The sequence below is a fragment of the Diuraphis noxia genome, unplaced genomic scaffold (genome assembly GCF_037042655.1).
Source record: "Diuraphis noxia isolate RWA-SAM2 unplaced genomic scaffold, SU_Dnox_SAM2 contig0002, whole genome shotgun sequence".
Classification (NCBI taxonomy): Eukaryota; Metazoa; Arthropoda; class Insecta; order Hemiptera; family Aphididae; genus Diuraphis; species Diuraphis noxia.
In genome coordinates, this window is record NW_028301712.1 from 86,851,791 (window position 1) to 86,877,860 (window position 26,070).

The following is a 26,070-nucleotide window of genomic DNA, read 5'->3' on the forward strand; positions in this document are numbered from 1 at the left end:
TTATTTTTTGATAAATTGGTATTACTTTCAGGTACCTATAATTTCTATCTATAACATGGTAACGGCCACTAACAGGTAACAGCGTATCGCACGAAAGAAAGAGCTGAATAACACATAGGAGCTGTAGTGCTGTACAAGGCAAACTTTTTGAAATAAAAGAAAAAATTTCAAAGATTATTATGCCTATATTTGGTGAGTCGCTATACCTGCATGGACAAGGCTATAGGTTATGCGTGCTCACTATTGTGTTGCCTACAGTATATTTTATTCTATTATTTGCCATTACTAGTTGTTAGGTAATGACGGTTTTCACGGAATAATTGCATTTAACCTACTTAAAACATATTTACTGTCAAATGCAATCAATCAAATTATAAATTATACAAATATATAAAAAAAATCGTCACGAATTGAATAATTAAATCATATTTTTATTTGTGTTATATTGCAATGCACCTACCTAATACCGGTTATACGGATATTTTCTTTGTAATGTTGGAGAACATTTTCGTACAAACTTATTTGGGTTTTTGATTTTGATCCGTTTGTATAGAAATATCACGTGACATATTATTAAACTATTATTCTATGCATATAGATAAATAATAATAATAATTCTATATAACATTTATTCAAATTCTATAGTATACCTAATCGAATGCATAAAACAGTAAATTTTATACAAAGCTTATTCAAACGAGGTATTCGTGTATTTTATTATACTTAATTTAATATTATGCAGTTACGATATATAAGTGTATAATACGACTATTGTCATTATTCATTTACATTCATATATATATTATCTATCATATATCTCTACATTAATTCTTTTTTATCATTAATAATTGTTAGTATTGATTTTAATAAATAAAATAAATATCACACATAAATATTATAGAGCATAGAATATATTTAAAAAATGTTTTATATTAATGTAAGTCAAAAAAGTAACCAACAATGGAGTATTATATTATTTAATTTTAAAATATTTATATAACTAAATCACAAATATATGTAATTCAGTCAAAATACATTCACATATTATTACGGTTTTATGGTTTTTATGGAATATTTTTGTTTTAATATGTAATTTTATAATTATATTAGTTGTTTATCATAGTCACGGATCCCGTTACTTCTGCAAAATATACATTTTTTAGAAATTAAATTGATATTTTTTTTAACAAACTTTCCATGTAACTGAAAAAATTACAGTATTATATTATATTTGAATATTTTTTATATAAAATAATATATTATCAATGGATGATATCCTATCCTATTATGATAATAGGATAGGACATAATAGTATTATGACACTTTTATTAACGAAAGCATAACGTGTAAAGGAAATACATATGAACGCTTTCATTATACCAACCATTAAGTGTACATTGTGTATTGTGTAAATAAATTATGCACCTATTACCTATTGTAATGTATTAATGCGAAAATGTAATTTATTATTAACTACTAAGTAGATATTCTTCAAATATTTCAACCAATTTAATTTCTTTTCCTATTTAATTTACGATATATTATGACCAATTTGAATTGTCGTTTAATCGTGAATATGTAGAATGTAAAGCAATGTTATTTTTTTTAGGTATTGAAATAATTAAAGAAATATTAACATTATGATATTTGTAAACCTATATTTAAATAAATCCAAATGTATGTTCACTATTCAGCAAATTGAATAATCTCATAGTTATAATATCTCCTTTTGGCACACAATTATATCTTTAATATTGTATCCATTATTTTATGTATTTATAAATAGTCATACCTCATACACTTATTTAAATAATTCTAATAAGAATTGTTTTAAATATATTGTTCTAAGATTTATGGATTACATAATTGATTTAAATCAATATTTCGTTACCTCGCATAATCTGTTCTTTATGTAAATATATAAACAAATATCGAATTACCTATATTTAGATATATAACGATAAATGAATTACCTATTAATAGCCATAACTTATATATCACGAATAAAATTAATATTCAAATTTAAACAAGTTCATTTATTTGAAATTTGAAATAAATTAAAATACTGTGAATTTTAGAATAAAAAATTAGGAACTTAACTCAAAGAGATTCTTTTTTGTTTGTTATGTAAACCTATTATATTTAATACTGAGTGATTCCTATAACAATAATCACTAATTATATCAATAATATTATGCAGTTTTTTTTTTAAATATATTTTTTTACATTATTTGAAGTAATTAATAATAAACGTTATTGAAAATATATGTTTATTTATTTAAATTCATTCTAAAATCTAAATTTAAAAATAGTATGAAATATCCATAGTGTAGAAGAAGATTATTTCTACATGATATACCTACGATAACTTTTTGTGAATATTTGTTTTTTTTTATATATATTATCTTGGTACTATTTTACATTAAAATGTATTATTCATAATTCATAAATACTGCATTTAAAATTCTGACTAATATGAATGAAGCATTAGGACCCGGCATCGAAAACATAGCAAATATGTTAGCTTTCCTAAGAAAAACCTACCTATACCTATACAATACAATTTAAGCTTTCAACTTTCTGCTAATGATAACCATAATATTAATGTTAGTGGAAATCACACAAAATTAACTCCATATTAATTGTATAATTTTAGTTCTAAAAATCACTCCATTATAAGTATTAAACAACAAACTAATAACCTTTGCTTTTGATGTTTTTAAGTTCAATAAAAAAAACACTGCAATTTCCACAAAAATAAAATACTTTATTTATAAAGCAAATTATTCATCTTATATATATATTTTATTTTGTATATAATTTTTTTATTATACAATCTGTAAATATAATATTTTACAATAAGTATAAGTGCTGTAAAGATAGAAATATTATAAGAATAAAATAAAAATGAAATAAGAGGGACTGATGACTTGAGCGAAGAGACCATTCAGCGATGGGATTTTTTGAAGTTGTGAATGAGTTTTATTCAATCGGGAGATTCATCTAATATTTAAAAATATATTTACAGGTATAAATATTTTATATTAAATTTTTTATAGGTATTGTTATTTAAAGGTGCGTTCAAAATGTTAGTGTATTACAGCAACTTTGTTTATTAAAACTTTAAAACATTACGCATAATTAATTACCTATTACCTATGTGTTAACAATATTCGATATTAACACTTTAACATTATTAGAAAATTTTTAAATATTTTATAAAAAATAAATCACACCTTTGATTCTTAGAGTTAGAATACACATGTAATTGCATCGTAAAAGTTAGGTATACCTACAACAAAACAAATATTAAATACATTGTTTGTATTTAGGCCAAGTTATCTATGAATAAAATAAATATTTATTTAATATTAAATAGTGAAATAGTTATAAATCATACTAAATAAATCCAATCAAATAATATTAATAATAAAAATTTTGTTTTGTTTAATTTTAAATTAGTAGTCAATAATATCAAATAAATGCGTATTAGATAGGTACTCATCCCAATAAAGTATTAAATAATTACCCTCGGTCGGTTTTCCACCTAATGGATACTTTTAGGTTAAAAAAACTAATAGGCAATAGTAGCTTATGAATGCTTGTAACATCTAATGCTTGTATTATTGTAATACGTTACCTACCTATACAAAATAATACTTAGAATAAATATTGAGCATAATACCAATAAGTAATAACCACTGTGTATATACGTATACGAAAAATATGAGAACATCAATTTAAAGATAATAATATATATTATATATATATATATATATATATATATATATATACTCTATAGAAATCAAACGACTGTACATAAATTCGTGTGTGCATAAACAATATGTATAAAAAGTCAGTTAAAAAATCTTCGAGTCTGAGCTAAATACCCAATGTGAATATTCGCGTGCCAGTGATCCACACATGCGGTAAACCTGATAAGAACATATTATAATTTCTTGTAGACAACTAGTAAAATATCTGTTGAACAAAAATAGTATCTGGGAAAATATTTCAAAAAGAAAAGAATTCAAGGGTTGTAGTATAAATATAATGACAGTTTATATGAAACTATCGTGACGTATTGGTTGGGAAATTGTGTGAAATATTATAATATTCACATTATATTGGCATAAATTGTATTAATGCTCTCGAACGACTCATTTATGTATGATATAGTATAAAACAGTTAAAAGTGTTTTATTTATCATTGTGTGAATGTACAATATGCATATATTATATTAATAAAATTATATATTATAAATCTACGTATTTTTCTAGTATTAACATAAATTCTATGAAAAAATGATTTTCATGGACAGGGGTATTCCAACTTATTATCTTACAACATACTATGTTTATATTCATATTATATAATAATTATCATTTATTTATATCAACCCTCATGGTAAAAATATAGATCAAATTGCCTAATTACCAAAGCCTCTATATGATTATTAAACTTATCGAATAAAATCAAACATAAAATGTATAATACTTTTTTATTTTAATAAGGGATCTGCAGGCTATAATGACCAAAGCAGTCAAGGCTTTGTTTTCGTACAGCAATAAAACAACAACAAATTGACTTTTCAATAAAAACATAATAATACACTTTATATTGTTGTTCTAGTCTACAAATTCATTATTTTCCTTTTAAACTTAAATATTTAACCATCATTATTAATTGAATACATAATTCAGAACGTATTGATGGCAAAATAAATATTATATGTATTATTATTTCGTGCACTGTCACTTAGGTTTATGTAATTTTTTTTTTTTACCTTCGATTCTAAATTTGATAAGTCGCTCTTTGACTTGGATCCGAGGCATGTAACATATCATCTTTGGCCGCCAGTGCCTGTACACGTCTTTTCCGGGGAAAACATGTACCACGAACACATGCGCTCGCCCCCGCACACACGACGATCACCCGAACAGTAGTGGTAACGGTTTCGGCAGCGGCATCGTAGCAGCCGCAAACGAATGTCAATATTGTCGCACACCGGGGTACACGTATGAGGGACACGCGCGCACAACCGTCACGGGTGTTGGGTGATTGGTGGCGATGATAAATGGTGACGACGGTGCAATAATATTACGAGAAACCGAGACGAGACGAAAAACGGCAGCGGTACGGAGATGGCGCAGGACTCACGTGAACCGGTCGGACGAACGTGTTCGAAAAGACTGCGTGTGCCGTGCGGAGACGGTGACTGTTGCGGTGGCTGCAGCGGCTGCGACGGTGTCAATAAACTTCAATGTCAAAGAGCACCTGAACCACCACCAGAACCACCATTAACACCGGCGGCGACGCGACCGCGGTCATCACAGACGTCACCGTAGATATATACCGCGGTGCAATATAATAGTGACTCCCACCATCACCGACATAACCATCTCGGTTACTAATACTATATGGGGTACCTATGCTGCTACTACTACTACTACTACTACTACTATTACTACTACTACTACTACTACTACTACTACTACTACTACTACTACTACTACTGTCTACTACCGGTGATTCTGTTGCTGCTGCCACATTAGACGAGGCGAAATACGTATTGCCGGTGCATCGCTATGCATGTACGTGAACCCCATCATTATTATCGCTATTATTATTTATACTCATAAGATTGTGTCTATGCAGATTACATGTACGTGTGTGCGTGTGCACGGCGACTACCGATCGCGGGTCGCAGTCGCCACTCGACTTGACCGCGACCCGGTTCGAAGTATATCAGTGGCTGCATGCTGTAGTCCAGACTGTGTCAGTGCGCGCAATTCGTCGTTGGGTAATGCACCAAGTTCAATAAAACTGAGTTATAAAATCAGTTATGAAATTAAGTTCCAAAAACTGTTTCCTATCAAATATCAAACAAACTGTTAACTTTGTCTTGTATTTGTAATTTGTAACTTTAATCCTAGCTGCAGCATATAAACATAATTATTTTTACACATTTTTACACATTTTAACAAATAATATACTATCGGTAGCCACGATAAATTAATAATACTATAAAGAAAACATTTCAAAATTTAAATTTAACTGTTATTATCTATAGTTCTTATCACCTTTTAGTATTTATGATAATATGTTACGTCTTGTCCTCCGTCCAACCTTTAGAGATTACTTATGCGTTTTTTAATTTTTCAAAATTATGTATGTTTAAAAAAAGTATATATATAATTATTTCTATAGAAAAAAATTGTATAGTATTTTATACTTAAAAATTAAATTTTATAGGTCTCTATATCAGTATATTAGCCATTATACAAAGCTAGAATTTTTATACCACTTAGCAGTTTTATGGGACTCATATCTAATTCTCGTCATCGTCATCCGGTATGGAGAAAAAGCGTTGGTCGAAGAAGAATATAATATTATTATCCTCACAGCGATGACATAGATGAGGGATCGGATAGTGAGAGGGAGAGAGAGAGAGAGAGAGAGAGAGAGAGAGAGAGAGAGAGAGAGAGAGAGAGAGAAGAGAGTGAGAGAGAAAGAATAAGAAAGAGTAAAAATAAGTATATACGATATTAATAATATTATATACCCGTGCGCTTGCGTATAAAAATATATAACCGGTTCTACGCCGTGATCGCGGACAACGGTATAATACGAGTGTTATATTATACAGGACGATTCGGAAAGCGTGTACCTAATCTTTACGTGAACAAAAGGTGGCGGCGGATAGACCAGGTGGCGGCGGCGGTGGCGGCGATGACGACGGCACACATATCCGTCGTTCACCCACGGCGCTTGTGGGAAAGACCGTCGTCGCCACATCGCCAGGCCGCCTCCTCTTTTCTGCAGCCAATTTACCGTGGAAACTACCGTCGTCGGTTCTTGCAACCAATGCAATGTTATTAACGCTAGCGCAGCCGTCTTGTCAGTTTTGTACATGCCACATGCAGTTTACCGAGTGCTCCATATTTACATTTTACAAAAAGTGCGGACTGGTAGCCCAATGGTCAGGCTCACAAAATGTATCGATCACGAACTAACTTTTAAACTGTTTGTTTCATCTTTCTCGTCTACTCACCACACAGACAAAAAACACATTTACGCAGTCTGAGTAAGACTCGATCAATATTTGAGGTCTAGAACAAAATTACCTATTTTAAAATAAAAGATGACAATATTTCAAAGATCAAGACTGAGCATTTTTTTCATTATTCCGAATATAGCAATCAATAAATAGATATAGATTTATTAAGATTGGATTTAGTTATAGAAAATCGTCGTATACTTAGACACGAAAAATGATTTTTGAGTGAATATCATCTATTAGCCTATGCCTATAATATTACTCTATTCAGAATTACAAGACCGTCGCATACGGTACCACCACTGCGTATTGTGATTTGTGATGAATAAAAAGTAAGCTCAATCAAGGCCCATCAAGATGCAAGGGAAAATGACGGAATTTTTTTAGTTTGAATAATAAATTAATTTTATCAATGATAATAATATTTTATATGATGTACAAATAGGTTTTTATGGTAATACTATGTCGATCAATCAGCTAAAAATATACATACATATGTATTTATATGGTATTAAGTATGGCATATGGATGTATATTTGTTTCCTTATTTAAATAAAATACATTTAATTGATTTTTAGTTTTCAAGTTATTTATTTTATGATTGTCACTACCCTTGGTTTTAACAGATGGTCACCTTTGAGCAAAACTTATATATTTACGAAAATTAGAAACGTACAATAAACTTTAATTGTATCAGAACACAAATCATAGAAACTAATACATCGTTTATGTTTAAGCTCAAAACCCATCTTTAATAATAATATTATATTATTATACGTATTATATGAGTATAATTATCATTCTCTATTGCAACTTTCAGAACACATCCCTTAGGAAGTGTATTGTGTGCTTGACGTCGAATGAAAATTTTAGTCGGCAGTATCTATCTATATCAAAGTATAGGTAATATCTGAGATTATGCAACACAGAGATTTAATAATTAATTAATGATATATTATACTTTTCACAAAAAATGTTGGTTTTAATAATTATTACAAATTTAGAAATAGTTATTTTTATTTTTATGCTGATGACTGATGAGTGATGATTCTGCTTTCTCGCATACTTTGAACTCGTTCTAGTCATTCTACAGTCGTTTGATTTGATAACCTACCTAGATTTTCTAATTATCTTTACCTACCTATTGACTACTGTGTTTCTGAAAACTTGAAAAATATTTTTAAATCCATGTTGATGGAAACATTTTTATGAACTTAGAGGGGGAGGGAAGGATGACTTAATAAAAAAGTGTTTAGCCCCTTTCATTTAAAAACCCTGTTACTAAATAATAACAATAACTAATTTTTAAGATTCGGTGTACTATTATAATTTATAAGCATACATTTTATACTATTTTACACAACTGCGCCTATTTTTAATAGTTAGGTACATAATAAATAACCTAAAAGTACATCATACTATCATAATAATTCAATTTAACGAATAATATATAATTGTACAATAATGTACCTACATAGTAGGTATTAAAGTAATTATTGACCCTTTGGCTTGATACATACATTTTTTTTATGATCGAAATATGAAAGAAACCATAACATTAATGATAAATAACTAATTTAAAATATAAAACTCTATATGGTTAATTCGATTCGGTGGACCCCAGTGTCAAAGTAAGATGATAATAGAATTATAACAATAGTATATTGCTCACAATAGAAACAATAAATAACTAATTTTCGAAGCAATAATAATTCTAGTATAATTCTATTAATATTAAAAATATATGCCATACTATTTGGAGAATTGTTATCCATAAATCAAAAATCATAATTCATAATGCAGCAGTATGAATATTTAATACTTATAGTTATAGAATTCTACAGCCAAGTTATTGATTCTGATCTAAAATTGAAGAAAATTTAATTATTCTTGAATCATTATTCTATGAATAGAGTTCGGAAGTTATATAGGAGCAAAAAAAGGCAAAATATGCCAAAATTAGGCAAAATTATAAAATATGCATGAAAAATTGTGAAATATGCAAAAAAAATTTATTTATTTACCTATTAAAAGTGTGTTATTTATTTATTAATACACACGAAAAAAATTCTAAAGACATATATTTAAAAAAATTGTATTATTTAAAACTCTTATATAAGTTATATTATATAAAAAAAAATTGAAAATATGGCGCATTACCGGTTGGCATTTGAGATTTTATTGAACTGAAAGAATAGTTAAATAAATATATGTTGAATAATACCTGTTAAGTTGTTTTTCATTTTACTATAGCGTTGTGTCATGGAACATTATTTAAAATAAATTGGTTAAGAATGGAAAAAATTTAATTTTTGTAGAAAATATTAAATATGCATACAAATATGCGAAAATCAATGAAAATCGCCAAGTATGCACTTTTTCTCTAAAATTATTGAAATATGCAAAATATGCATTTTTAATTTCCAATTTTTAAACTCATTGTATAGCTTGGATTTCTAGCTTGGTCTGCTATAATTCGACAGCATACAGAACAATATGCAACTCCTATAACTTCCGAATACTATCTATGAATAATTAGTGTATTTATTTGTGAATTATAGATTATAGTTAGAGGCTTAGAGCATTTGATTATTGTTCACGGATTCAGTTTACAGTGTATACACTTAGTAGATACCGGTCAATAAAAATTTGAATATTTATAATTAAATTTCCAATTTGATTGATAAAAACACCCAAAAAATACATTGTTTATACAGAAAAAAAGTTTTTCATATGAAAGTAATATCTTATTAGTTCGTAGCTCTGTTATATTTTAATTTACAAAAATATATACTTCCCAAGTCAAATGTAATATTGAAATTAATTATATCGTTATCACAATACAGGCACAAATAATTTTTTTGTAAATCAGAATAATAAACCTAATTATTTTAAATTTATAATATACATATTACTATAGTAATTATTATAAAAATGAATAGATTAAGGTTAATTTTAACAAACATTTATTTTTATACTAATTATGGGGCTAGGTAAATTGAGTCCGAGATAAGTTTGGTACATTTTGAAAGCGGTAAAATTGAGTCCCGGGGAAAAATAGGTAGTAGGTAAGTTGGGTCCCGGAAAAAATAAGGCAATAGGTAATTTGAGTCTCAGGGAAAAAGATTTATATGCATTTAAAATTTAAATATGTGCAACATAAAATGTTGCTATTTTCAAAATCATATATACATGCAGTCAATGAATGTCCCACAAATTACAAATAAAAATTTTATAGTGCACATTTTTAAATTTTAAATGCATATAAATCGTTTTTCCCTGGGACTCAAATTACCTACTACCTTATTTTTTCTGCGACTCAACTTACCTACTACCTATTTTTCCCCGGGACTCAATTTACCGAGTTAGGGTCATTTGGGACTCAATTTACCAACCCCACAATGGACATATAGTATACACTTTCCCAACAATTAAATAGGTACCTTAATATCGGCTAAATCCTGAAAAGGTTCGAATCAGTGTAGCGAATCAAATGATTCAATGATAAACGGTTACATCGGATTAGGCTGGTTACTGGTTACATTATGAACTTTATGGTTTAACAAAGTTGTTTAGAACGATTAAATTACAACAGTATTCAGTAATTTATTTATTTCTAACTTATGTAAATAAAAAATTATATTAAACATTTAAGTGTCAGCATTGACAAATAATGAGAAATATTGACGAATGAACACTTATTTGCAGATGATAGTAATGTGAAATGGGAGTTGAATAAACATTAATCATTCACCACCGTTAAAATGTTGTTATTAACCTAAGTCCAAAATAAATAATTATTTACTGTATTTAATTTATCCATTGTGTAAAGTTACAATAAAAGTGAAAATGACATGTATCTACTATCTATGGTAGTTTTTTTAGAGTTACACCCAAAACATAAATCGATTTTGAGTAAAAATTAGCGTTTTTTCTTAATATTTGAAAAAAATATCAAAATGCATCAACTAAATTCATTTTCCAACTGGAAAGATATTGAAGTTGAAAATCAAAGCATTATTTCAACAACTTATTATTTAAACAGACAGAAATAAAAACACACAGATCATTATTGTAAAATCAATATATCGCACCACTCAGAATTTAAACAAAAATAATAATAATAATAATAATATGTGAGTACAATAAAATTGCATTTAAAGTAATGGTACTAAATGCGGATGTAATTGTATAACGAGAAAACTGTGAATTTTATTGGTGACTTTGTGCATCCATGACACACTATGACCTACATTATACCTCAACACGCCACCCAGTACGTAGTCCTAAACTCCTAAAGAAATCATATAACAATCCTATAGACGCAGTGCACATATTGACGGATCTTAGGTGACCAAATCTCGTTTAATTAATGCACATTATATGATTTGCACTCTCGAACTGCAATATGAAAATGGTTGATAATTTTTCAAAATGTATCTATTGAATTATAATGCCAACGTTCCAAACGTGTCCTATCAATCGCTAAACATTTAACTCCACAACCCATCGCGATAACATTAAAAGCGTTATAGGTACCATAAAGTTATCATATTACATTTAATACTCAGAGAATAGAATTCAATCCTACTTAAAGCATAGATTATGTTAAACCAGTTACTATACTTACCATCAGTAAAACACTTGAATCAGTTGAATCACGTCTTAATAACAATAAAAAATAAATTATTGAAATTTCAAAGAAATTTTTTCTGGAAATCACGTTATCATGATGGAGATTGAATTCGCCTTAATTTCATAATGCTATGCTCTAAGTCTATGGTCCCCTATATATCAGCAGCCACGGTAGTTTGGTCGAGGTAACATTGGTATACCTATTTATTATATCATTATTCAAGCGGTATACCTATTCGGTGTTAACGCGTTGGTTTTCTTCGTGCCTATCTTGTCACCGATTGATTCGTGTCAGTTTTCAAGTAAATAATTTGCGAGTCACCGTCTGCAAGTACGATGTGAAATTCTGGTAAAACGAGCTTACATAATCTCAAGTCTGATAAAACCCACCACCCGTTTCCCGAGGATTACACGATGGGTGGCCCTATCGTAAAAGTAGGATGCACATTGGTAATTCAGATTATATTCTCGTATTCCTATTAACAATAAAAAATTTATATACTTCCCCAATGTTTATTAAGAATTGATTGTATTTAATTGTAATGCGTGCTTATTATATATAGTTGATATACACACAATATTACGTAGTTTTGAAAAATACAAATGCCAATCGTAATCATGTGATCCTTAGGTATGGGTCATAAATACACTATGGATAAATAATAAATATAATAAATAATAATATAGTATCGTAATATAATTTATACATCCTTAATAAAGATAAACAGCGTATGCTATAAATCTGCATCGTTGTTAAATATTATTATATTATTTTGGTAGATGACGGTATATAATTAGATGGTGTAGGGTGCGAATTCGGCGAGGTGAAAGACGTGTTGTGTATAATACATTAATACGTAATTCAATATGTTACATAATATTTCAATATAGAGTAACATTTATCGTGATATCATATCCGGGGATTTTTTTTTTTGTGTTTCGAATAACGATAATTTTTTATATCAAGGATTATTAATAAATTAAAAAATCATACAAAAAATCTAATAATATTGAGAATAAGCAATATTTGAAAAAATGTTAATACTCTCGTACAAACGATTGGTTCAATAGTTTGAAAATTGTCAATACTATGTTTTTAATTTTTCCAACTGGTCCATGCATTCTTGGCTGGTGTATATAGGGTACCTACAACAACAATAAACAGATTTTCTGTAGTTGCTTTAAACGCCCTGTACAATATCCGTAGACACATTTCAGGTGGTTGTAGAAAAGAGATAAACGTATAGACGTCCTCCACCTTCACCCACTTGTATGCATATATGTAGTTATTCTAGCCGTGGTGTGCTTGTGCGCGGATGTTTATATGTGTGTTTGGTAGGAACTCAAAGTAGGGGTCATCGCGCCTGAATCCGTCTACTTTAAGCGTATAAATGTATAAAAAAATCATAAATAAACGTACTTTCAAGACAAAAAAAATTCATTTTCCAAATGACTGACGGACCTTGAATTGGTGGGACTTGTCGCCCGAGGACTCGTCTGGGCCACACGCGATTCGGGGGGAACGCCATGACGGTAGTTATTATATAGGTACACACTATTTCCAATTTTACATCGAATACGTTTAAATTATAGTATATTACAATCGTGTTCTTTAAAATTACGTTTATGTTTAATTTGTCATTGAAGTTTCACGATGAATCGAATTTAACTAACTTTTTGATATTTTTAAATTATATGAATAAAGATTTTTAGATTCTGAACGAAGTGAAGAATGTATTGATTTTACAAAGATGTGTGTTTTTTTTTTTGTGTCTGTGTACATGCAGCATAACTAGTCGAAACAATGCTTCGATTTCAAACTTTGGGAGTGGTTTCCGATGCAAAAGTGAAGATCCTTGGTGCGTTATAGAGGTTAAAAGTAAACATTTCCCAACATTTTTCAAAAAAATCGAGAAAAACAAAAAAAAAAATGACAGAAAAACGGGAATTTTTACGCAAAATCAGTTTTCGACCAAATCGATTTTTTTATATGGTTGTAATTCAAAAACTAATCACTGTAAATACTTGAAATTTTCACCAAATGTTTATGGCAGTGCTATCTATATACAGTTTAATTTTGACTTTTTTTTAGTTATTTATAGACCACTGAAATTTTCGACTTTTTTGAGAATTTTTTTTTGAAGTGTCGGTAAAAAAATGTTGGACGACCAAAAAAACTTGAAAATTTAATACAAGGTTCCTTATGAGTTGTTCTTATTGTAGCTAAAACAAATTAAAAATTTTACGAAATTTGCAAGTAATTTTGAAGTTGAAAAATCATAAAATTGTTTGCATTTATAACTAAGGATTAAAAATACAACACTAAGTTTTCCATATGTTTTCCTCCAAGTAGCTATAGAGAAAACTCGAAGCATCATTATAGGAAAAATTTTAAGTGCGTTTGAATTTTAAATTTTTACGAAATAGCGTACCGATAACGATTTATCCTGAAACGATTTAAGTCCTAGATACTTGAAAATTTTACCAGTTATTTAGATTGGAATTTTCTTTACATGATTTTCAAAATATTTTGACTTTTTTTGAGATATTTATAGACGACTGAAATTTTCAATTTGTCTGAAAATTTTTTTTTGAAGTGTATAAAAATTTTTTGGCCCTATCAAAATACTTGAAAATTTAATACAAAGTTCCTCATAAGTTATTCGTATAGTGATTAAAAAATTATAAGAATACATAGGCACAATTTTTTTTTTATAAGCGTTTATAGTTCAAATTTTTACGAAATCTGTCGAAAATGCGAAAATTTGCAAGTAATTTTAAGTGTCGATAAAAATTTTTTGGCCCTATCAAAATACTTGAAAATTGAATAAAAAGTTCCTCATAAGTTATTATTATAGTGATTAAAAAATTATAAGAATACATAGGCACAATTTTTTTTGTTATTAGTATTTGAAGTTCAAATATTGACTTAATACGTAAAAATTACGGCAATTTTCAAATTATCTTAGATCGAAATTCATAAAAGTTTTTCTTTTTAATTCTAAGATTTGAGAATTTAATACAAGGCTCATAATATATTTTTTCAATAGCAATTGAAAAATAAAATAAATGTATAGCCACAATTTTTTTTACATGTATTCAAATTTTAATTTTGACAACATACGTAAAAATCACAAAAATTCGTAAATTATTTTATTCTAGAAATTCATAAAAAATGTTCCTTTTATACCTAAGGTTTGAACATTTAATACAAGGCTCCTTAAAAGTTTTTCAATCTTTATCACAAAAAAAATGTCCACCAGAAATTCAAATTAAATTTTTATTAACATTTGAATTTCAAATATTGACAAAAATTCGTCAAAACCATGAATATTTGCAAATTATTTTGTAGTTCAAAATTCATAATATTGTTTGTATTTTTATCTAAGGTTATACAATTTAACACCAAGTTTTCCATAAGTTTTGCTTCAAATAGCTATAGAGAAAATTTGAAGCGTCATTATAGGGAAAATGTTTTGAGCGTTTGAGTTTTAAATTTTTATGAAATCGCGTAATGATAACGATTTATCCTCAAACCAGGTATTCGTATATATCTATGACAATATAAGGTATAATGAATTATGATAACTATATGATAACTATACTAATTGATTAACCGTGCCTTATGCAAAATGCGTCTTAATTGAAAAATAAAATATTTGTTTCAAAATAGAATATATGACAATATTTAAATATAATATATCCTAGACTGACAAATCATCTCCGTTCAGAATCGTTTTTTGTATAAAATGATACCTATCATTGCATTCAAATTTAATCCCATCCATTACGGTAACCTACTGTACAGCAGAGCGACATCCACGAATTTCCCGCTTTTTTTATTTTGATTCGATTACTAAAAATAAAATTAATTTTACAACTTTCACATAAAAGTGTAATAGTTCTCTTGTAGCTTGACTAAATATAATGAAGAATAACGACCATAATATTTTTTTTACGTGTCAATAATAATTTTTATGTGTATTATTTTATAATCTAAAGGTGAACTAATATGATAAAGCCATGAAAACAATGTTTTCAATATTTACTCTATTAAAATAATATTTTTTAAACAAACGAAATATACTTTCTAAATTTACAATATATTAAATTGTAAATGGTCTAAAAATAATCATGAAATATGGACATTGGTTGATTGTATAATTCATGATTTTCTAGAAAAACAAGTTAACTATAAAATGTAAATATAAATAATAAGACACGATTAAACCCAATATCAAAATTTTTGAAAAACTGCCTTCATAATATTGTTATTAAATATTTTGGATGTTCATTAATATTTTTAAAACGGCTTCATAAATTATTACGTTATTCAGGTCTCTGTGGGTGGATTTAAATGATTTATCTAAAGCATTATTTCTAAGTGATAAATACTATAATAGAGAGTTTCGTGTACAACAAAATGCCAAAATTATCTTTCATTTTTAGTTTTTACCTACAAAAAATAATATACTTAAAAATGAGATGAATACTTAAATATCCGTTATTTAAAATTAATGTAGTACCAAATCATTTGTGCCATTCAAATATTATTATATAAACGTAAAATTCAGTCATATATCCGAAGAAATGTACCAAGATATAAAAGAAAAATGACTGTTTGATTACCTATATCAAATCAACTTACTAGATAAAATCTATTTATTGGTTATGCTTTACAATAAAGCAACAAAAAAATCAATTACGTAGACTATAGAAAGAGTAGAACATATTTTTCAGTTAAAATTCACTAGTTTTTCCATTACATAGCACATAGATTTATAATATAGTATTTATTATCTAAGGATTACAACGGAATGGCACCTTGACATTTCACCATGAACAAGTTATTTGTCCATGATAATATCATAAATTATGATACATCAACCATTGTTAAGAAATATTTTACAATTTTCATACTACACCAATAATTATTTGCGTGAACGAAACAGAATTGATTTTTATGATTTTATCACAGTTTTTGTAGACAATATTTATTTTTCAGCAGATATGATGAAAATATCTTTGATAATCAGCCATGGTAGACTGATCTAGAAATTTTAGCTATATATCATAAGAAAATATTGATACATTATTTAAAATTATATGATTTTTAAAATAATTGTTTCTTCTGTCTGCAGCTGATTTTCTAGTATTTTTTTTAATTATAGAAATAACAATAATATTATTTATTATTCACCTAATTTACTAATCTGGTTTATAAATTTCCATTTGAATTTTATCTAATGTATTGATTGAAATAAACATATTTAAAACAATATTTTATAATCGAAAAAATGTTATAGATGCATGTTTGTTTTATGAGAAATAAACCTTAATATTGACGTATTCAGTCTTCAGTCGTATTATTCGCTCATGGTCTTGAAAGTTATTCATGGGTTCACGTCAATTTGTCTAGATATTATATAGTACTTATATTAGAGTATTAGACTATGCGTATACCAGTTATAGACTCGACATTCTATTTTGATATTCTTAATATATTCATGTTCCTTTAGGATGAACTATTTTTTCATCCTGCAATTGTAGGTTATACAATATTATTAAACAACATTATGTAAAGATAATAGCTATAGAAATGGTATTTTAGCAAAGTAGGTTATAAACAGTCTTGCAAATATCTGACCACTTTAAAACTAAATATAAAATATCAATTATAAAATATTACAGTGATAATCATTTACAGCTTTACGAGTGTCAGTAATAATAATAAATATAGCCTCCCAAGTCCCAGGCATAATTTTCAAATTCTGTCTTATTCGAGCAATGTATTTGAGTTTACGTACGATTATGGTTCACGAAGATATTTAAAAAACTAACCAACCAATTCAACCAACATCTAATTTAATATGTTAAACGAAAAAAACTGAATTTCAAACGAAAACGTTGAACTTTTTTCAACCCTTCGTATAGTCTGTATGTGGGTGTAATTATATTACACAGTCGTATGTACAGGCGAATGCGCAATGTTTAGTATGTCGTAAAACGTTTTGCAATCTAACCTTAAAAATATAAAATTTATCACACATATGTCACATATACGTACGGGACAGCACTTAATAAACATTATAACTTTTAACATAATATCATACTTTTATAGTATAACACTATAACATATAAAACCTACAGTGCGTACCTACGCCAACATGATATTATAAAATCCCATCGGAAATTAACCTTTTTTGCCCGTTGAAATAGCGGCACCCGTGTACATGTAAAACTCGTTGTGTATACGTTTTAATTGTTCGCTCGGAGCTAAATAGGTATCTACTATAGAGCCCCCCTTTTGGCCAGTACAGACGCGTCGTGCCATGCCCACGCGAATATCAATATCTATTACACACATCTACACATTTATTATATTTAAACGTAGGCACTTACAGACACATACCTATACCCATATACATTATTATTATTTATATATATTATATGCATACACTTATATATGTATTTCGTACCTGCCGAAGTGTATATAATATTTATATATAAACATATAAAAAATAATAATAATAATAAAGCGGACAATTAGGTTCTCTCACGACGTCACAGTCACACGTGCGCATATCTTCTCGCGTTGGATCCTATGCAACAACTGCAACAGCTACAACAGCTGCAGCAGCTGCAACATGGGCTATATACTGCACACGTATAATACTCCGCATTGGGTATATTGTAATGTGTGCATCAGCTATATTGTACATCATACATAATGATATTATATTGGTGTTTAAATTATTATATGAATAATATTATTATTATTATTATAATTGTTGTTGTGATACGTGCGTCTATATACGACGTGGACTTGGACGCGACGTCAATGACACCGTAAACAGTGATCGGGCCGACAACGAAGAGTTGTGCAATTTTATCGCAGTGGAATGGTAGTGCGTCCTGCCTATAATAATAATAATCGCCAGCTTGCGTTCTGTCGCGCGGTCTGCATGCTGCGATCGTCGATCCTTTTGTCGCGTCGCCGTGCCGGATTTCTCTACTTGTAACATTATGGTAGTCGTCCTACTCATACATTAATTTTAAATGTCCCTCGTCAAATAATTTCGTCGGTACGTAATAACAATAATATAATAATAATAATGCGTATTCCGTAAAGCGTCTATCGAGCATGCGACTACATGGAGGGGTGGGCACTGTAAATACGACGAGTGCGTGGACTATAGAGACAATGCGGTTTATTATAATATGATATATATATATAGAAACATCGGCGACAGAGGAGGCTCGTTTGAGAGAGTGCTTCGACCAGAGGAGAGGGCACGCTAGAGACCAGCTATCGCTCGCATATTCGCGATCGATCGCCCCCGGGGGACCCCGCACGCGCTTACGTGCGACAAAAACCAGTTTCCCTGTTGATCGGAACGTCACCGCCGCCGCCGCGACAACCGACACGCTCACGCACACACGATCTTCTGTATATAAAGTGGAAACATTAAAGGAAAAAAAAACAGAAGAAAACGGGCACACCGGACGCCAATCAACGGACATTATTTTCACAAAGAGGAAGGAAAAAACACTACACTTAAGACCCAATCCGGTTGCATTGTGCGTGTGTACATACGGCTGATGTTACTGTACGAGACATTCCTCAGGACGCACTGTTTATAACTTATAACGTCCACCGCCGCCGCCTCCACCGCCATCACCGTCACAGCAATGCATCGCGCGCGACGACAAAAAAAAAACGGCGATCGGGGTGACTACCCGGATTCACAATGAAGTCTGCCGGATATCCATCCCCCCTCCTCATTCAATACCCTCAAGGCGTGTTTGGGTGGAACGATTATTGTCATTAATATTATTGAGGATGCAAAGTACACGGCTAGCCCACGGGATACCAATTATTACCAGTTGCTTATAATATTATTTCTAATAATAATTCCGTCAATGATGCTTGTATAGTAATGTTTTAATATTATATACTCAGCACACATGCACCCAATAATTCTTCTAACTTATTCTATGTGATGACCAAGTGTAATCTTATGCAAGCGTGTCTATATTATAATATAATATCAATAATTTTGAGTCTATGTTATATAATAATTGATATGTTTCACAAAGTTTACTTCAACCATCCGGCAATATAGGTAATTATGATGCTTTAGATTCTTTCAAGTAGTGAGGTATTATTTTAATAAATAGATTATTGTTAGATTTATTAATAATTTTATGTGATAATTCATAAGTAATAAAGATGTGTTTTTATAAAATATCATACAGGTAATACTTTATGATACTAATATAATATACTATATGAACTCCATTGATTTTTTGAATGGAATGATTTATTATTTCGTTCATATTTTAATATCGCAACACGTTAACGCACCACTATTCTATGTTTAAGTGGGCCAATCGAGTACCTAACAACCCTGGATACAGTTCAAATTTATTTATATTTTATAACTTAAAATATTATTTAAAATAAAATAACCTTCAACGATCTTAAATAAATTAGAGTGTTTAAGTTTTTATATTGACTTCACGATTTCGGAAAAATATACAAAAAATAAAAATTAGATAGGTTTACGTAAGTATGAAAGTAAACCGCTTTGTATCTTCTGTTCTTAATGGCTAGCTCTGTTGACGTTTCTAGCATCCTTTCAAACATCAGTTTCCATGTTCCTTTCTTCCAGTTCTTCTACACTAGAAATCACAACGTTTTCCTCGTCCCTTTCCATTCATCATCTTATGGATATATAATCATCCCCTACTCTGTGTGTTACGTTCTCTTAATAATAAAATGACCATACATATAAAACAAAAGAAACTAACTATCAGTTTCGTATTTTAAGGCCACATAATATTAACTTAAGTTTAAATGTGAATTGTGTTCTTATAAACCAACTGTAGGATTAACATGCAACTGCTATATAGTTTTCTTTTATTATAAAGTCAATTTTCACATTGGTAATTGACGTTTGGCGTGTAAATAAATTATAATTTTAAACTTAGAACGTTTCTATACCTCAGTTTAGGATAAAACTAAGTGTTTGACTTCTTATTTATTTTATAATTTATAAGTAAGTAATATATTTTATGAATACTCGTCTAAATGGTATAATGTGTGACATATGTCATATCATGTTATAAACTTATAAATATCATATAATGATACCTAATGTAACCTATATAAGTTCTGTCGTCCAATGAGGGAGTGAGAAATAAATACTAAAAACATTTATGGTGGACAAAATTACACGTTTTATGACGTTTAAGATCGAAAAGTATAGTTTTCCATCTTTTTGTATTCATTTTGTTATTTCTGAGTTCAAGGATTATGTTTAACGTTCAAATTGCACAATAATTAAATCACAAATTCACAAAATGTGTGTATAATGTATAATATAATATATATATATATATATATATATATATATATATAAACGTCTAAACGAGCGAGTATCGACCGTTTAATGAGAATCGATACCCGATTGGTTTACATACCGGTTTGAATTCAAACCGTCTGGTTGCAGACGTCTGCTATAGTTTCAAATTTGTCCGCCCCTGACCTAAATTTAGGTTACACGATACGAACAGTTGAACGACTTTTGGTTTTTTTTTTATTTACGCAAATTGAAGAGAAATTACTGTCTGCACACTGTACACTTGTTTTTAATGTTTTTAATTATTTCCTATTTTAAGGTCAATGATTGGCGTTTTGTATTCTAACAAAGGAATTCATTGTTTTACTAACTGAGTGTATGGTATTAATTCCCACGCACATTAAAACCTAATATTTTGAGATATTAAAAATATAGATACATTTTAAAAAATACTACAATAATACTTATGTTTACATCAGTATAATATTGAGTTTAATTTTTAATCAAAACTGACGTCATTTAATTTTGAAGCTAATGATCTATTTACGACGAATTTGTAATTGCTGTAAGAAATTTCTTTTGTTTTGTTTTTAATTGATTAAGCACGATTCGTTTTACTAATAATTAACGTATCAGATCAATAGTTTAACTTATCTACCAAAAATCATGACATAGGTACATATTATAAATAAAATTCTATATCAATTATTATTATAGCATTATAATGCTTGTGTATGTATGCTTTTGAAATGTTAAATATTTTAATGATATATTGAACAACGTCGTCATAACTACATAATCAAATTCACCAGAGGTCTTTCATTTTTGACAATCCATCAAATATTGACGATATATTATACTCCATTATATTAACACAATATATATTTTGGGAATTAGGGTATATTTTAGTGAACTTTACTTAACTTATCCATTTTAAATTATAAATAAACTCAGTGAACATTAGCTACACTAACTTTGGGCCAAACTTCTAGAAACCATAATTCTTATATATTTTTAAACGCTATTATAGTACCTATACACATGATACAAGGTGTCAAATGTCAACATTTTGTTTACTCAATATAATAACATACTATAGAAAATGACGTTATTCTTGTAAATGAATACACACAAGTAGTGTATAGTGAATTATTTATATGATGAACGTCAAAAATACGGAATAAGAATTTAGCCAAAGTCACAGTTAATTAAACTTTTTTTTATTGTTTCTAGGTAAATATTTTTTGCAAATCTCTTTTTAAATTTTAATGGGAAAAGTTTGATATTATTGAAGGGATTGCAATAATTTGACACTACAATTCACTTGATAAGAATTTAAAGCGAAACTATTCAATTATCACAGTTATTGAGGCGATAAAACAGGGGCGCCATTTCAGTTTTAAAATAGGGCTGCCAAATTTTTTACCAGGCCTCATTTTTCTAACAACAGGCCACAGTTATAACAATGAAAATTTAAATGTAGCCATGTTGGAGTTATTTCTAACCTCACTATTAGGGATGAAAAATAAATCTGCAAATAGAAAAAGGAACTGCAAAATAAAAATAGAACCCTATGCTTCCATAAAACTTGTACTTCTTTTAGATTACAGTAGGTAGTTATTAGAAAGCTACTTTTTTTGTAATTTATATGCTGTTATATAATCTAGATTACACTGTCATCTATAAGCCCAAATCAAACATTTAATAATAGTATCTTAACTTAAAATGACTAGTACCATAAATTAAAATTGAATCTTTAATTATACAAATAAAGCAGTTACCAACAAAATATACATAAAAAAAAAAAATTATGTTTCTCATACATGTAGTTATTTGAAGTAAGCAAGCAAGATGCAAGTAATTAATCAATACATTATTTATAGTTTGAAATTAAAAATTCCACTTAAATAAGTTTGTATCTTCGAACTTTCAGTTGAGCAAATTCATCTACTGCTGCATTTAAGTTAACTTTGCCAGCATCTTCTTTTTCTAGAGCAATTACCATTAAATCACTCAAACGATCATTGCTCATAGTAGTTCTAATGTAGGATTTCAATCTTTTAAGAGAAGAAAAGAACCTTTCATTAGATGCTGTGCTTATTGGGAGAGTAATAATAATGTGAAGAATTTTTATTGTTTCAATAAAAGCTCCAGAGTGAAGAGTCAGAGTATTCATTATAGAATACAAATCTGGTTTTAAAATATCTTTATTTTTTAACAATGATTTTGACATATTTTAACAATATTTAAGATGGCATCACTTAATGACTGGGCATCACATCTTTTCATGTGGTAACATCCTAAAGTTTTTCTTGAATATTTAAGTTTTTATCTACAAATCGAATTAAAAAACTTAACTGTTCTTTTTTACTTTCATCTTTTGTTTCATCCACCAACACAGCATATGCACCAACATTATGTATGCTACTCAAAATATCACAATCACAACAGCTTTTTTCAAAATTATATTTGGAATCATTTTTTATGTAGTTAAATATTTATCTTATTAGGAACAAAAAGCAAATTAAATTAATTCTTAACTCATTACATATTTTTATAATTGTTGAGCTATCATAGTTATTTAACTCAAGGCTAATAAAAAATTTTTAAATTTTTTTGTGTACTCATGACAAATCTGCCATCATCTAATTGTATAATATAAAATTAAGTATTTCGAATTCATATTTTACTCACTTCAACTACTGTAGGTAACTGCATAGGTTTTTTAGAAAACATATCATTTAAACTATAATAAGTAGATGCGCTTTTGAGCAATAATTTGTTTTTCTTGTCTCTTAAACGAGCAGCACCGCCCTTTCTTTTACTTCCCTTATTAGAATTAATCTGGCTCATACTGAAGAGAATTCCAAAAATTTCGAAATGAACCTTAATAAATTAAGAAAAAAAACTGCACCTATATAGTCGAGCAGTCAGATAATCACTACTCAGTACTCACTACTCACTAGTCACTAATTAATAGTCAGTAATCAATCATCGATGTGATTGTGATAAAACGAACAAGTAATAACCATAGAGTAACTACTCTATGGTAATAACGATTATAATTATTAATAGTAACAAAATAATTCTTATTATGTACCGAACACTGCCCAGGCCACGGATACCAACTATGGTAGTACCGTTGCGTCGTGTTACGTTTCGATCAATCCCGTTCCAGTATGATATGTACATATTTTGAATTTAACGTTAATATTTTAAGTGATAACACTCATAAAAGTATTATATCATTAATATTATTATTATATTATATATATATATATATATATGTATTTTTCTTTCTGTATCTCTAATATCTATTTATATTGTATTATTTATAAAATATTTGTATCTTATATTTTCAATTTAACTGATACATCGGGCATCGGCGCAAGCATGAAATTTAGGCCAATATGATACGTCGAAAAATAGGGCCACCAATGTATACCCTGCGATACCCCAAATGGCGCCCCTGCGATAAAACTTATGTATATTTACGTAACTTTTTGTTTCATACAGAACCTCAAATATTATGGTTTAAAATGGATTCATAAATCTTGACACTTTTACTTTTTATAAGTTTTTATAAGCAATAAAGTTTTCCGTAGTTTAAGACGTAAAAAACCAAAACATGCAATTTTTGATGAAAAACTTTTTAAGCTTACTAACTTATTTCTTTTTTTGAATACCTACCTAATAATTATATATAATAAACTATTTAATATTTGCACATCCATCACTGTACAAACTGAACATAATATTTTATAGATACAGATATCATAATTAAATGATGAAATTCTTAAAATACTAAAGATACGATATGTAATATTATGTATTTAATTATACATAACAAAACGCTTTCAAGTAAAATTAATTTAAATATAACATTATCGTAGATAAATATTATGCTTTAATACCAAAAAATAATCAACATTAAATAATGTAAGTAATTGAAACCAAACATTTGTTTATTAAGATGCAATATGGTAAGCCTTCAGTGGCGTACCTTGTGGAGGGGAAGAAGGCATACCCACGTGAGTCGTATAATTATATTATTTATGCATTGGTATTATTGTTTTTACAGTTATTTTGAAATTTTTTCTCTTTAAGTAGTTAGTATTATGATAAAGTCATGGTCAAACCTGGTCAAAATCTCTGGTATCATTTAGTTTTGGCGTTTCAACCGTTGTCTCTATTCTGTATGATTGGCTAATAAATTTATGTAGTATCTACCTACTGTTTTTTTTAAATTATTAATTTTAGATTCTGAGCGGAGCGATGAATGTATTGATTTTACCATGATGTGTTTTTTTTTTCGTGTCTGTCATCACGTTTTGGGGCAGTAAAAATGATTCGATTTTTGACTTCAGTATCTCGTTCGATCAGAAAGTGAATCTAGTTGGTACTTTGGGGGGTCGTCAAAAGTAAAAAATTCTTAATACTTTTCTAAATAATCGAGAAAAACGAACTAAAAATTAAGGGAAAAACAGGAAATTTTATGCACACTCATTTTTCGACAAAATCGATTTTGGTTTTTGATGTAACTTTAAAACGAATGACCATAGATACATAAAATTTTCACCGAATGTTTATATAAGTATATTCTATCCACCATGCAATTTTCAAAAAATTTCGACTTAAGTTGAACTATTCATAGGCATTTGAAATCTTCGATCATTATTAGTTTTTTTTAAATTAATATCGATAAAAATTTATTTGTTAGGCAGAAAAGCTTGAAAATTTAATACAGGACTCTTAACATATTGTTACAATAGCAGTTGAAAAATAAAAGAAATTCGTAGTCACAATTTTTTTTTATAAGCTTTCAAAGTTTGAATTTTGACAAAATACGTAAAAATCACGAAAATTCACAAATTATTTTTTAGCTAGAAATTCATAAAAAAATTTCTTTTTAAATCTAAGATTTGAAAATTTATTGCAAAATTCCTTACAAGTTTTTCAATCTTTACCACAAATAAAAAGTCCACCGGAAATTCAAATTAAATTTTTGT

The 26,070-nt window shown here is 28.5% G+C and overlaps 1 protein-coding gene across 2 annotated transcripts in view; it reads right to left on the reverse strand.

Moving 5' to 3' along the window:
- Window positions 1-26,070, reverse strand: part of wake (ankyrin repeat and fibronectin type III domain containing protein wide awake) — a 180,537-nt gene that overhangs the window by 51,919 nt on the left and 102,548 nt on the right. The window contains exon 1 of one of the 2 annotated variants that reach the window (XM_015514213.2): window positions 4,788-5,203. The exons of the other annotated variant lie outside the window; for it this stretch is intronic. Coding sequence (XP_015369699.1) covers window positions 4,788-4,848 — 61 coding nt within the window. The 5' untranslated portion in view covers window positions 4,849-5,203. Of the gene's footprint in view, window positions 1-4,787; window positions 5,204-26,070 lie in introns of those variants that run through there. 2 annotated transcript variants of the gene reach the window in all.